This window comes from Anastrepha obliqua, chromosome 1, assembly GCF_027943255.1.
Source record: "Anastrepha obliqua isolate idAnaObli1 chromosome 1, idAnaObli1_1.0, whole genome shotgun sequence".
NCBI lineage: Eukaryota > Metazoa > Arthropoda > Insecta > Diptera > Tephritidae > Anastrepha > Anastrepha obliqua.
The window spans coordinates 80,144,646-80,160,931 of NC_072892.1; the positions used below are offsets into that span (position 1 = coordinate 80,144,646).

At 33.8% G+C, this 16,286-nt stretch overlaps 1 protein-coding gene across 1 annotated transcript; it reads left to right on the forward strand.

Annotated features, from left to right (window-relative positions):
* Positions 1-14,138: 14,138 nt before the first annotated feature.
* On the forward strand, positions 14,139-15,092 carry LOC129235518 (protein zerknuellt 1-like). The gene is made up of 2 exons (XM_054869408.1): positions 14,139-14,234; positions 14,319-15,092. Exons 1-2 carry the CDS (start codon positions 14,139-14,141, stop codon positions 15,090-15,092), a joined length of 870 nt encoding a protein of 289 aa, XP_054725383.1.
* The last annotated feature ends 1,194 nt before the right edge of the window (positions 15,093-16,286 follow it).

The window sequence follows — 16,286 nt, forward strand, 5'->3', positions numbered from 1 at the left end:
CAAAATAAAGCAAACCACGCCCCTGGATAAATTTTTCCAAATATTTTAATTCATTTTCAAAATTATTTATATGTACATATATATTTTGATTATCTCTAGTCCTTGCACTTCTCCTTCTGCTTGATTGGCGCGATAACCGCATATGCGATTTTGGCCGAGTTTAACAAAGTGCGCCAACAACTGGTCTTTTTATGATTCCTCACAGGTTCTATATAGAGTTTAGGTCATAGCTTTGTATCGGCCACTCAAGACTTTTTATAAAATTGGTGCTAATCTACTCTTTTACTATCCCAGAACAGTGTTTGGGATCGTTAAATTGCAAAAAACCCCCCGAAAGCGGCAAATTATCGGAGTAATTTTCTACCAAGCGTATCAGGATATGTCCTTATAAATAATTCCGCTCATTTGGCATTGAACTTGTGCAATCGGACCAACATCTGATGATATAAAACACCTCCGCTCCATAAGCGATGAACCACCATGTGTAACTGCGTGTATTTGCCTTCCATCATTCCCAGGAACATTAAATTTAGACGCGTCACTCAAGGCAATTAATTTCTAATAATTAAGGCCTCTATTAAAATGTTGTTTGGCAAAGGGCAACCGTTTTGTAATATTATTATTTTTTTACTTATTGGTTTACGTCGAGCGATACGTCATGCAAGCAATTTTCCTGAAGTGGTTTGGGACTGTTTGGGCTGATATATTTACTCCATAATTTGTTCTCTGATTACTTTCGAGGTCATATATGGATCTGCCTTAGTTTGTCTGCCATCTAATTTTAAAGAAAAAGTTTTAATTGATACCAAAATTTAATTTAATAATTAGAGGCTTGGATATGAGTATCAAGCAACATGTGCTCAAAATAATGCAGAACACTTTAATTAGAATTATTTGTTTATAGTGTTGCCACCTTACTCTTAAGAGGAAAATGCTAAATAAATAATACAATTGAATTTTAAGGTTAGAAAAAATAAACTGCAATTAAACTACAATATCTATAGTAAATATTCTAAAATATCAATAGGCGATTTTTTGAAAATGAAAATTTTATCTCAACAATTTTAGAGAGTTTATTAAACCCAATTTAGGCTCTAGTAATAGGAGCATTTCGGGCAAAAAAAATTTTTGAGGGACCAACACAGAAAAACTCCGAACTAGAATAAAGCACCGGACAGTCAACAGCTCCACGGATCAAATCATTAATGAAAGATAAAGATTAGATTATTCTCCCGTTATACAATGGTTTTAAGGGGGGAAACTGGTTTAGATCTATCAAAAAAAAAATTTTTTTATTACATAAATCTTTAGTATAACTACTTAAGAATATGTGGTAAAAATTTTAAAGCCAAATTCGCATTATTCCCGAATCTATGAGCACTTACGTGACTGCCCAACGGTTTCGCACCATAGCGCGCGTTAGTTAGAACGACGTTTTTCTCGAAACTACTTTTTTTTTAACTGGTGGGCACTCTAGCTCAAAAAGTTACAGACCAATCGTCATACATTTTTTTCGAAGTATTCTTTATTCAATCCTAATCCATATGAACCTAACTTTGGGATTATATTATCATTAAAAATATTTTTTTAAGCGAAATAGATGAAAAAATATGGTATAAAAAACTACTTTGTGTTCAAGCGCCTCAAAAGCATGCAATTTTCAATATTTTTTTACCTCAATTAGGTTCATATTCTTAGGAAATATGTTGTTAATAAAAAAAAATGCTGTTGCTTTCAGAGAAAAATTGCAAGTTCAGGAATTCCCACCATCAAGACACTCGGATGGCGATCGTCCATGGACAGCACCAACGCCACTATCTCCCGCGGAAATAGCTTCAAAAAAATTTAAAAGTGTACCTAAAAATATAAATAAAATATCCTCTTAAACAATTTCTCATTATTCCTTTTTTGTTCAAAAAATTCTTGAAAAACACCAAAATTTTGGCCTCCTAAACCGGTTTCCCCCCATAAGTTAATCAATAAGCGGCGCACTTCAAAGGTAGGGATAGGTTCGGAAAAGCGTGCAACGCGAAATTCGTAGCAGCATGGCACGGATACCAAATGAAGGAGGCATAATTAAGTTTGGAACGTACAAACGCCTTATACAAGAATGTGGGTATCATGCAAATTATGATTTAGAACGTTTTAATTAAAAAAAAATTTTTGAATGACGTTGCCACTTATCTTTTAATTCAAAAATCACTGGAATTACCTTGTGTCAAACATTATTTAAATTTACTTTTCAAAGCTGCATTAAACGAAAACCAATATTAACTTTACAAATTTATTTCATAACATCGCCACGAAAAGGCTAAATGAGTGAATCGCACTATACATTTGTATATATGTATTTGTACACATAAGTATATACTTACAAATTTTAAATTTTTTTCGCAAGTGAAAGTGATTGATCGAAAATCACTTGACTGATTTTAGATATTTTTTTCCTTATTTGTTCTTTTTTGAATGCCAAAATACCTTGGGCAAGGAATCATATGCGAACCAAGTTTCATTGAAATATATTAATTTTGGTTCCACTTATCGTGCGCCCGGACTAGCAGACGTGCATACGGGCGGACCAATGGACGAAGAGACAGACTGTTTTTGTACTTATATATACACATACATAGGTCTATATCCATCTGGAATCCTTTACGCAGTTGCAAACAACTGTTACATATGGGAATGAAAGATAAAAGTAAAGATTATCACACCTATACCAAATGGCAAAGGTTGTAATTAATATTGTTGATGGGTTGAGGAAATTCAAATACAAGCATATTTACGAGTATGTATTTACTTATATGTGTTGCTAACTTGGCTTGCTAACTTGCGTCTTACTGATTTGTGTATGGAAGCTACGAACTCCAAACCTAAAGATACATATCTAACTATGTGATTAACGAAAAGGTATATGTAAAGTTTACATTTTAGTCACTATGTAATCGTTCAAATAAATATAAATATTACGAAATACACTTGATTGGGATAATGTGAATTGAATGAATACAACTTTAAAATTTTACTTTAACCTGTAAATATCGGATTATTATTAGGAAGAGCTCATTAATGGTCATGTCATCCACCCCTATTCAAAGGCATCAAAACAGAAGTTTTAAAAAATTTTATCTCATTAATTTTATCTATCAACATTTTCTGTTTCTGTCTCAAAACAATGTTGATGCTTAATGTAGCTAGGAAGAATTATTTATCTAATGCAGGCATCGTTACCCAAGACATAACCCAATACGAAATAATCTCGTAACTTTTGGTTGCATGTTTTGACAAGTAGATGGCGCAGAGAGTGATGGGAAGTGGAAATTCAAATCAACTGACGTTAATCTAAACTCACCACGAGTTGATATTAAAGAATTTAAAATGTTTTTAACCCGCCGACACACCCTGACGTTCACTAGAAAATAAATGAACGCTCGTACATAGATAAAGGATCATATACATATTTAGAAAACACAATTACAATTAATTAAATTTTTGTATGGTGGTTATTCATTTATTTAATATATAGTCTATCTGAGTAGTGTGTTTGGATTCAGAGGGATTTCGTTTAGATACAAACACTTATTGCTTTGCGAATATATGTATATACATATATGGGATATTACCTACATAGTACATACTTACTGTGTATATGGATTAGTATCTGTGAATATTCGTGACAAATTCATTCAAGCGAGTGAGATAAGAAAAACCCTTTTTATTTAAATAAAATACTTTCTTTTTATATTTTATGCCTCATACATAATTATTTCCTTAATTTGTTCTTTTAAAATAAAGGGTTTTTCAATTGGCGCGGGTCGATTTTGGCACCCTGTGGCAGCCATTTTGTTTTGGTGACATCTGTCAAATCTTTTTTTTATTATTCAGTTGTTTATGCCAAATCATCATGGTAAGTTACACGATTGAACAGCACGTTCAAATGATAAAACTTTATTATCAAAATGAGTGTTCATTAACGCAAACGTTGCGCGCATTGCGCCCATTTTTGGTAGACGGGGTGGCCCCTCCAATTTCTTATGTCCCATATTGAACCATATGGACCTAGACGGCATGTGGTTCCAGCAGGACGGCGCTACGTGCCACACAGCAAACGCCATTTTATTCCATTTCAACATCTACCCACCCTTATTGAAAAACCCTTTATTTAAACATTTACATAATTTGAGTGCGGTAATGAGATAGTGAATTAACATTCTGTCAAAGAAGTTCGGGGAATTGTTTAATAAATCGCAAAATAATTGTTTAATCATCCAAATTTATTTTATCGCCTTCAAAATAGGCTCCATTCGAAGCAATACGCATATGCCAACGATTAATCCAGTCATCAAAACACCCTTAAAGAAATCTTCTTCAGCTCCTTCAGCGAATTATCCTTAATGGCCTCAAAGCGGCGTCCGCAGAGTGACAATTTAAGTTTTGGGAAAAGGAGAAAGTCTCAGGGGCCTAAGTCCGGTGAATACGGTGGTTGTTCCGTGATATTTGTCGAGTTTTTGGTCAAAAAAGTGTTCACAATACGAGCCGTGCGTTATCATGATGCAAGATCCATGAGTTTTCTTTCCACAGATTGTGCCGTTTCCTATGCACATTCTCTCTCAAACGTCGCATAACTTCCAAATATTCTTTATTTACCATATAACCATTTGGAACGAATTCCGAGTGCACAACACCATGATAATCAAAGAAAACGAGTAGCATGACTTTCACTTTTGACCGACGTTGACGTGGTTTTTTGGGTTTCGGCTCATGTGGATAGCGCCATTCAGTCGCCTGTTGATTGGTTTGAATGCCAAACTCATATACCCACGTCCCGTTACCTGTTATGATGCGCTGGCTAAACGTTGGGCCCGAATTCACTTGCTCAAGTATGTCTTCAGCCACCTTCTTCCGATGAATTTTTTGAAACAAATTCAACTCTCTTGAAACGAGTCGAGCAGCCACGCGTCTGATGCCCAATTGATGGTGTAAAAGGTTGTGAATTGCTTCGTGAGACACGCTAAGGTCAAGATCTACCTCCCTCAAACTTAAATGATGGTTTTCGAGCATCATTTCCTTGACTTTGTCGACAAAATTTGAGACAAATTCTTTGTTCGATATTTTTATCCATAGTGAAAATCGCAGAGCACACCTGCGGTTGGCTGATATATTTAAATGCCAAAAACAAGCTAATTGATAGATCACGCTCAAACTCTGCGACACTATAGAGGACAGTTATACCAACATTCCAGTAAAAAAAATTTAGACATACGTGTAGCGCGCGCTTTTTATATGAACAATTCCCGATATTTCTTTGACAGAATGTATGTATGTGCTATTTTTCCGTTTCTTTTTTTATGCATAAGAGTTTTCAGGTCGCAGAAACAAGAAAAACATCACAGTCCTACAATGGTGCAGTTGCACGCAAACAGAATCGGCTACTTAAGTTCATTGTTGTTTGCTCTTATCTACATACATATGTACAGTATGTCAAGAATGAGCTTTGAAAAATAGCACTCTTTAATTATATTTGAATTCTGTTTCGTACTGATCCATATTTATTCGCAGCATTTAAAGGGAATTAATAACAAAAACCTCAAATTCTTTAGAAAACAACAACTAAAGCAACAAAAACAAATGGCACCCTATTTCGACACTGAAAAGAAACTGTTTTTACAAACTTTAATATAACATTAATTTACTTTACATTAATTTCAATTATTTGGACTTAAGTGTGACTTAAGTTTTGAAGAGTTAAATAAAACAATTTTGAAAAACGTGATTTTTGAAATGTAAATAATACTAGGGCAATGAATTTCCTCAAAGTCCACGTTTTAGGATAATTTGAATCATTTCTCATACATGCATACATATATGTATATGTACTAATGTTTGTAAGTAAATAAGTTTACTCGTATTGGCTTAACTACGTATATGTACGAGTATGTATGTAAGTAAGAGTGTCAAATGTCAATATCGCCAAGATCTAAGTAGAGGTTTGCGGATGGCGCCACCTTTGTATTATCTGCATCGTGCACAAAACTTGTTTGTTAATGCAACACAAATACAGAGAAACCTCGATATAATGTGCCTTCATTGAAAAACAAATATAACAAAATTTGTCCTCAGTCCCCTGTAAAAACCTCATTGTTACGGAATTCTCCATACTAAAACGCTCCATAGATATAACGAAGAAATTGTGAGCATGAAAGACCTCGGAATATATATGTACTTGTATATTGGCAGTTAAAGTTCCATTTACAAAAGTACATAACTAGTGGAGTGCCCAGGGGTTTTGACCTCGGATCTCGTAGGGACTGAATGAATTGCCATGTAACCAACAGGATTTTCTTTTGTATGCTCTAAATTGTAACTTCTACCAATATTATATTGTGCAATTAATTTTTTCATTGTTTAAACAAAAAAATATGAAAAATTAATATATTGGAGCATAATATTGAGTTGGAAAAATTTTTTTTTTAGTTCTACGTTAAATTTTACTTAAATAGATAAAGACAAACATCTTCCCAACGTTATATATTATTGGTTATATTATGGCTGGAAGTGGGATAAAAGAAGTTCTTTCTACCATTTATCCAGAAAATACGATTGATCACATAACGTCAGGACGTGCCTATGCTAGAGCAGTACGTACTCATACCTTATTGCAGCAAGCTTTAGCACAATTAATTTTTGAAGATCTTAAGGAGAATAATGCGGATTTTTTAAATGTATTGAATGACGAACAAATATCGATGTTTTTTGTAATGTTCAATTACAATGAAATTACAGAAAACCAAGGATTTCAAATGCTGAGTAGAATTTTTGAAGATAAGTTAGTTGAGCTAGAAAATAAAAATAAAACATCAAAACTATGGATTACGTATTTTCGAATGGTAACAATATTGAAAGACTTCATTGCTGCCGACCGTATGGGGGATTGAAATTTACATCTACATAGTATTGAGCTGATGATTCCACTATTCCACGCATCAGGACATTTTCCCTATGCGAAGGCTGCACAAATTTATCTGCAAGATATGAAGAAATTACAGTATATAATGGATCCAGCAGAGTTCGAAAAATATACAACAGGATATTTCACATCTAGGCGATCAGATATTTTTTTTCTGGTATTGCAAGTGATCAGACCATTGAGCAGACTTTAATGAAAGGAATGAGCGTCGAAGGGGGTCCTTTTAAACGACGTGCCACTGAAAGTGTAGTTTATAAATGGATCAGAGGAGTTATTTATAGTAAAGATATTATTCAAAGCATAGAAAATTTTTGTGATATATCTTTCAATAAAAGTCATCAACACAGTGATTCTACAGATGCTAGAATAGAAAGGGATGGTATCGATGTAAAAAGATTGGTAGGCTTTTTCAAAAAACACAGTCCTTTTCCTGATACAGATGCAATTAAGTCAATTGCCACTGGAATTACCGGTGATAAAAGTATAAATTGTTACAATGCTTTTGAAGAAGGTTTAAAAGTTATGAAGAAAATCGAAGGGAAAAATGTACGCGAATTGAAGTTTTTAAGGAAAGATAAAATAAATTCTCTATTGGCTAAAAATAATAAAATAAAAATTCATAACAATGTTATTCCCGTTGATCCATTGTTGCTGTTTCAACGTATTTGTGTGTTGAAAAAAACAGATGATGAACTAAAAACTTATATGAATTATGAACTGGCACCATATCCACTTGCTCTGTTTGAAGATGGCCAAATGCGAAAGACAAAAAAATCAACTTTCTACGAATTATTCCCAGAAATTCAGATTAATTTGAAAAGCTTAGAAAATGTTCATTATGTTATTGATGGAGGCATGTTGTTATATCGTTGCAAATGGCAATTAAATGAAACATTCAAAATGATATGCGAACATTACGTAAGATATTTGAGGAATAATTATAATAACGCATACGTGGTATTTGATGGATATAAGAAGGACGGTATTAAATCTGCTGAAAGGAATCGTCGCGTACTAAAAAATATAAGTACAGATATTGAATTTAATGAAAATATGCCGTTAAAAATCGCTCAAGATAAATTTCTAACGAATAAAAAAAATAAATCTCGCCTAATCGAAATGTTAAGAATAAAATTAGCTGATAACAATATTTTTACATGCCAAGCGGAAAGCGATGCAGATAAATTCGTCCCCTTAGTATTAAAATAGCCTATAAATTTTTTGATGTTTTGAGAAAATGAATTTCAAACTTTTTGTCGAAAGTAGCTCTCACTCAAATCTCGTTATGTCTGTAAATATTTATTATTTTTTGACTGACGTTTGACCCACTTTGTGGAACTAGAATTTGACAAAATTTTGACCACATATAAAACCGACGATGGAGAATCCAAAAATTCAATAAAAAAATAATAGCCTATGAGCACATAGGCTATTGTTATACTAAGGGGACGAATTAATTGTTGATACAGCAATTAGTTTAGAATCTCAAAATATTGTTGTAATTTCTGAAGACATTGACGTCTTGGTTGTGTTAACGGCATTGACGCCTACTGATCGTGAAATATATTTTTTAAAACCATCCCGAGGCAAAGTTAACCAACAAATATTTTCATCGAAAAGTTTAGAAAAATCTCTACCAGCATGTAAAGAACATGTTCTATTTTTACATGCTTTCACGGGCTGTGATACTACTTCTGCGTTTTACAACAAAGGAAAAATTAAGTTTATCAAAAATTTTGAGAAGCGGAATGATCTACATACATGACTCAGCAGCAGTATTTAAAAATGTACATGAAGATGCAAATAATATACTTCAAGCTGGTATTACATGTATTTTGGGACTGTATGGTGCTTCGGCAAAAATGACAGATTTGAATACATTCAGGTTCAATTCCTTCATCAAAGCAACTGGCAAAGGCACAAGTGTTCTTTTATTTTCGTTACCTCCCACATCTGATGCAGCATTTGAACACTTAAAACGGGTTTACCTACAAATCCAGATGTGGTTAGGGAATGATTTAATCATCGAAAATTGGGGATGGAACTATTCCAATAATACCTATCATCCAATATTTACGAATCAATTACCTGCTCCGGAAAATTTATTAAAAATGTTATTTTGCAATTGCCGAAAAAGTGGATTATACTGCAGTGTAGCATGCCTACAGGGCAACGACGACAGCTGTCTAAATGTAGCGCCTATGATTAACATCAGTGAAATTGAAGATGATATTTGAAAAAATGTAAATTTTTCAATAGACAAATTTTTTTGTTAATTCATTTTTTTCTTTTAAATAGTCATAATTTTTTTGTTTTTAATAATTAATTCGATTTTACTTTTATGCTATAATAACAGAAAACAATTTTTTACTTTTTTTTTGTATGCTAATTATTTAAATAAACGAATAGTTTACATAATATTTTTTTTTTTTTAACATTTAATTATCCATAATCTATTTGTTTTTTCATTTGCTTCCACTTCTGTTACAAAAACAATAAATTCTACAACGTTATTTGCATTATAGCACATAAGTTATTGCAATCATAAATTTTTGCTATTTAAAAATCAAATGCACAACTTTTAAATAGGTAGAGATTATTATTTATGTTATTCACAACACATTTTCGCAAAGATAATTTAATTTCATTTAGTCCCTAAGACATCCTAGGTTTTAACGTTTTTAACGCTCCAGACACTCCACTAAACGAAGGGTAGTGGATAAAGCGGGCATTGCCAGTCTTGTTTTAATTGTTTCGCAAGTGAAGCGAAAGTCGATTGGCATACGCTACAAAAGAGCAATCAAAAAACGTTTTTCGAGGTGAAGCGATCTACACTGCTGTATACATTTGAGGACTTGACATCTGTAGAAAAATCGATTGATTGCTTTATTCACAATAAGCGTAAACAACATAAAATAACAGAATTCAGAATTTTGTTTCATCAATTGAAAACTTTCAAGTATGTGTTGATTAATAAAACATTTTATGTTTTTATTGCTCTGTTATTTTTTATCTGGAAATAAACACTTAAAAAATAGTGTACTTACATATAACTAAACTATAGATATAACAAAGTTAGTCCCACCTCTTCAACTTCGTTATACCGAGGCTTCACTGTACGAGTATACGTTAATTTATTTAAAAACTGAAAAAAAAATTCTACAATATGTTTTACTTCCGCCATAAAACGACGTGCAGTTTTATTATAATGGGCCTACCCTCAAATCACAATTGTTACAAAATTTGCAATTTAAACAATGCCCATACCTATAAAAAGGCCCATTGTAGGCGTGTACATATGTGTGCAGGTACTAGTATCAACTGAAAAGTCTAAGACCCAAGGCATATAATACAGGTAGCAGCTGGCGAGTAAAAATAACAAACTTTGCGTTTGGTTTGTACCCTAAATGATCAACAAATTTTAACAAAATTTTGCATTTTAAAATAAGAACTTATCATGCCTTGGTAAGATCTATTAAAAATTATTTGAAACTCCAAACTCGAAATACCAAAATTGATATTTTCCCAAAGTGACTGCTTGTAATTTGTAGGTACATCTATCGTTGTACGGCCACGCTATCCTCTTGGCATGGTCTCCCAAAGGCCAGTGACCGGTTATTGTTGACGAATGTCTGCTCGTGGCTTTCTTAACAGCTCGTCAGTCTTGAATTTGCTGAAATTGGGCCACGTTATTTTAGTTATATTACAGTATTTGTGTTAGTTCATCTGCCTGTTTGGCTCTCTGAAAAGATGCATAGTACATCCGATCTAACTATCCTGCAAGCTTTCCTTATCCCGAAAACTTCTCTTTCTTTCGAATATACCTCGGCTCCGTCGCCTCAATTCGTCTAGGACCCTTCAGTGTAAAATGCAGTTGTATTTTCCTTGACTACTGGAATCAAATCCCATTCCTTTCGCAGAACTTTACCTTAAACTCTATTATAAAGTCTGGGATAGCGGTAATAAAATCTGATGAGCTGCTAGTAAGCCTTTGGCTGTCTAAAATAACACCACGACCAAGCATCCCAGCATTCCAAAAACCACCTTCTTTTATTCTGAAGGCGGTGTTCGTTGCTGTTAGCTGTAGTTGTAAGCCTATTAGTAACAGGTAGAGCATGACATTAAGTGTCTCTGTTGAACACGATTTCTTAGCTCCACTTATTCCTACGCAGGCTGCTCGTGGTACGCTTGTTAGCCGCTTACAGTTGTACTGTTTGTTTGATTCAGGCCGCCATACTCAAGCTCCGTATGACATAATCGGTATTACTATGGCGGTATACATCCAAATTGCGAGTTTAGGCTTTAAACCCTAGTTTCTACTGATGACTCTTTTGCAAGTGTAATAAGATATAAAAGCGTTTTCTACTCGTTTTTCTACATTGTGCCTCCAGTTAAGCTTCGCATCTAGTACTACTCCTAAATATGTCGCTCTGTCTGTAAGTAGAATTTCAACCCCATGTATTGATGGTAGTCTAAACTGCAGAATATTGCTTTTAGTTGTAAACAACATTAATTCCTATTTACTTGGGTTAATATTTGTTATGCCCTCTAGGAAATGCTACTTTTTATTTCAGAGGAAATTCTTAAGAAAAAGTACTGAAAAGCATAGAAATAAAAATTTGTGGTAAAAAGTTAGCAGGCAACACCATGCAATTTACATATTTTCATTAGGGCGTCTTCGCACAAGTCTGCTTGATATATGCAGGCTCCCTCTTATTCCTCATTTATTTTCTGTGTTATCGCTCGAGAGGTTTTTATGGGGTCCCGCTTTCTTTTCTTAACAACGACTACAACGTCTTATATTATTTCTACTAAAATCTTAGAATCTCTTTATGAGATCAAAGATCTTGGGGTAACCTTTTCATCGAATTTTTCGTTTAACAAACATATTTGCCATAATGTTGCAAAAGCTTACGCAATGATTTTGTGAGGAGAAATATATCACAATTTTCTGACCTGATAAACATACATATGTATATATAATTAGAGCTTGGGTGTTTGGCCGAGCTCCTCCTATTTGGAGGGACTTACAGTTTTAAGCCGAATCCGAACGGCAAATCTTTTTTATGAGGAGCTTTTTCATGGCAGAAATACAATCGGAGGTTTGACATTAGCTGTTCAGGGTCGCCGCTATTAGAAAAAACGTTTTCTTTATTTTAGAATTTCACGGAGATTCAAACCGACCTATTTCAAATTCCGAATGGTAGTCACGCACCAAACCATTCGGCTACGGGGGAAGCCTTAGCCTTCGCTTATTTTAAAAAATCTAAAGTCTTTGGAATCAAGAAGATCTTTCAATATTATTAATGGGGATGTGGATTACCCCATTTTTTGGAGAAAATTAACTTCATATTCCTCAGTATAACTTACGGAATCTTTTGCCATTTTATGTGAATAATCACAAAACTCACAACCTCCTATTGCGCTATTAATGAATTCAATATGGTCCCAAAAAGAATATTAATTGATTTTACTTGCTCAATAAATGTTTTCAAAAACCCCAGACATTATTTTTTCTGATTAGATTATGTTGAATTTTAATAACTAGTATGTAACTCATTATCAATTAATAAAAAAAAAAAATATGCGAGTTAAAATCTGTGATTTTTAAATTAAACAATATAATAAAAATGAATGGACGCATGTTTGCTTCTTCGCCGATGTCCCCGTGGCAAGAAAGTACATGTGTGTGTGTGTTTCATTTCTTGTGTTTGGCAGTTTCTACTTGTTTTCGCTCACTTTTCTCTTCATCATGTTGCTATATATTTTTTACATATTTTGAATAATATTCCTCCAAATATAGACCTCTTCTATTCGTCACTTCTCTGCTCGACTAACTTGACGAAACATTTGCATACCAAAGCACTAACAAAGTTATCGAATAAGATTCGTCGCTAGCGAGTATGGTTATACCTCATTAAACTGGTATAACTTACAAACTTTCACTTTAACACATGTACATTGTTCTATTCCAGCTGTACCAAGATTCGAGGTGTGTTAAAAAAATAACGCGAATTTTCAAATTTCGCGGGCTACGTACATTCGACTTTCGATTATTATTTTTTTTATGTTGGTACACTCTTCTCGAAGATATGTTCACGGTTTTAGCAATTAAACATATTTAGTTTATTTGTGAGAGGCATAAATAAGACACGCAAAACACTTGTCTTATTTATGCCTCTGCGATTTTCTGCTATCGACTCTTGGGTCTCCTGGACTCTTTCATTGGGACGATTCGGCTTTGGTTTCGATGTCATAACCATATACCCATGATTCGTCACCAGCTATGATCCTTTTAAGCAAATATTGCCTAAAATCGTGAACATATCTTCGAGACGAGTGTACCCACATAAAAAAATCGAATGTTCACCTTATTTCTTGAACACACCTCGTATATTCATCAATACCAATTGCTTCATCTATTCGCCACTTGCTAATATAACGCTTGGCGAAAAGAAGAGGCCTATTATACGCAATAGATTTTTCGTACAAATATTAAATATATGGAACCGTGTCGAATTGAAAATTATGAAAAAGACAAAGCAAATAAATACGCAAAATAAAAAATTGTAAACATGGACGATGAAAATATCGCAGGTGCAATTTCTAAGTTTCTATAAAAACTACCTAAGTAACTAAGTTGGCAAACAGAGCTCTAAGCGAGTAATAATTCTGAACAATTAATGCCTACGGGTTTTATAAAAACAAAAACGAACTGCTCTATTGAAATCCAGGCAATCAATTCGGCTGTCAGTCGAACTCGCTGCCGTAACGGACACAACGGACTCATTTTGGCAAGCCTATAACTCCAACAACTTTCCGTTCGACAGTTGCGACTGCTTCTTCCTCATGCATGCTAAATTCAAGTTTAAGCGTGAACAAGGAGATTTTTGTCTACCTATGGCTCCAGTGCCCGAAGCCTATTGTATTACTAACTACAAGACTCGCCATAGTGGTGCCAACCGCGATTAAGGGCTGCTCACGCTAATCTGATGTCCCTTTTCAGGTGACGTTTATTTGTACATATTTATGTATGTATGTATGTATGTCAGTATGTCGACGAACACATTCCTGTAAAATAGCTTGATGGCAACTGTATAAAAGCAAACTCGTTGGTGAACTGTCTTTCAAAGTGATTTAGATTTTGAAGTAGTAACTACATTTAGTACAAATGGCTTCAACAGTGCACTATTTTGCAGCGTATGATTCGGAAAGAACAGTTTTGAAGGATGTAACAACACCGATTCATAATGGAGTAAATACCAATGTAAACAAAAATACTTACGCAGTTTAAGATTATTAATTTAATACAAATTATAATTTATTTAACCACCTTAAAACACCATTGCAGACGGCACACCATACCACAACCACCAATCGAGTAATCACTAGACGAAATGCCGTATTAAATAGTCAGCTGTCCACGACCTCAGAAAACAAAGATAAACGTCCTCGCTCCGCATTCACCACAAAGCAAACTTACGAGATGGAAATTGAGTTTCGAAAAAACCCCTACCTTTATCGTTTACGCCGCATGGAAATCGCCAAACGTTTGTGCTTACGTGAAAGACAAGTGAAAACATGGTTTCAAAATCGTCGCATGAAGCAAAAGAAAGTTTCTAAAGACCTAAATTATAATGACCAAATGAGCGCAAAGGATTCTAAAAGTTTGACTGAACAACTCGAGCATAAAAATATAGTACAACGTCTTTTGTCGTACTCCATTCATCCTTCTGTGAGACGTCAGCTGGATATGGCTTGTGAAGGCTCGGAAGTAAATGTGAGATCGAACATAGCAACAAAACTCGCACCACAAACTGTAGAAGTATTTACAAACAACACCAATGATTTACCAACATCTTGCCCATCGACTGATCTGGGCGAAATCTTGCAGCACCTGTGCCAAAATACAAACACGCCAGGCCCTACTTCCATTGGAAAAGTCACTGAATTGGTATCGTTGAACTATTCGGAAAATTGTAGAGTGGACAATCCAGAAATAGAGAGAAGAGAAAAACCTTCAGAACAACTGAATATCGAAAATATATCCAATGGCTTGTCTTCAACATCTCAGTCAGTCTCTTGGTGTGAACCTTTATATTGGTTGGCAGAGAATGATTTGTAACGAATAATAAAACCAATCAAGGGGTCTACTCTGTAAGGCGATGTGAATCGTAATTTCAATGCAAAAGGAAATTTAGTATTCTGTATAGCAATATCACATTTATATATAAGTATAAATATCTTAGAAATATAGTTTAAAAGGTATCGTATAAAGATTCGCGTCGCATTAGAGAGTGGACTCCCAGGCTCGAATATTTAGTCGTCATAAGTACCTGGTTTTTATAATTTTACTGATTACAATTGTGTAAACATATAAACATATAAACTTATAATTAATTTTCTACTAAACCGTGTATGTCATGACAGAACTGAAGTATGTATACAAACATACTTACTTATATTGCATTAAATATGTGAATATATGAATTCAAGTTTCTAAATTTGTTTATACATGTGTGGATATACTCTACATGGTTTGCATTTCCTATACAAAGAATGATCGAAGGTAATGCCGCGAATATAATACATACATATATTATATTTGGACCAATTTTAGAATTTTTATACATATGTGTGGACATAACATGAAGCATATTTAACAAAATCGACATGTGAGCAAAAAAGATATACCAAATTAATATGTAATTCAGAAAAAATTACTTTACAACAAATTCTTTTGAATAAAATTATATTTTTTCAAAGTTATGAAAATATGCGCATTTTCGAAGTCATGTTTTTAACTTAACCATCCCCATGGATTTGTACATCTATAAACAGAGAAATAGCGCACTTATAGTGTCCTCTTTACGAATTATTATTGTAGTGTATTTATGCCAATGTTATGATGTGCATCACTTCTCTTTAATATCGGACAATAAGTCCCGTTAACTTTTTTAACGTTGCGTTTAAAGTTAACAAAATTAAACCTAACTTTTTCGGTAAATTCTTGTTTTTCAAACAAAACAAAATCCTTTAAAATCGTTATTGAGCACTAAAATGGGAAGAGGATCTCACTGCTTACTTGAATAAAAAAAACGTGCAAAACAAACAAAATTTGCAGAAATAATGAGTTGTTCACGTCAAATGGTATCAAATGTATTAGTACAGACAAAAATATGCAGCAGGACAAGCCCATCGTTAAGAAAAGTATGCGTGACCCTTTTAAGACCTCTCGAGCGATAACGCAGGAAATAAATGAAAATTATATCCTGAATAAATCAAGCAGAGTTAGGTGGAATAGTGCAAATTTTCACAT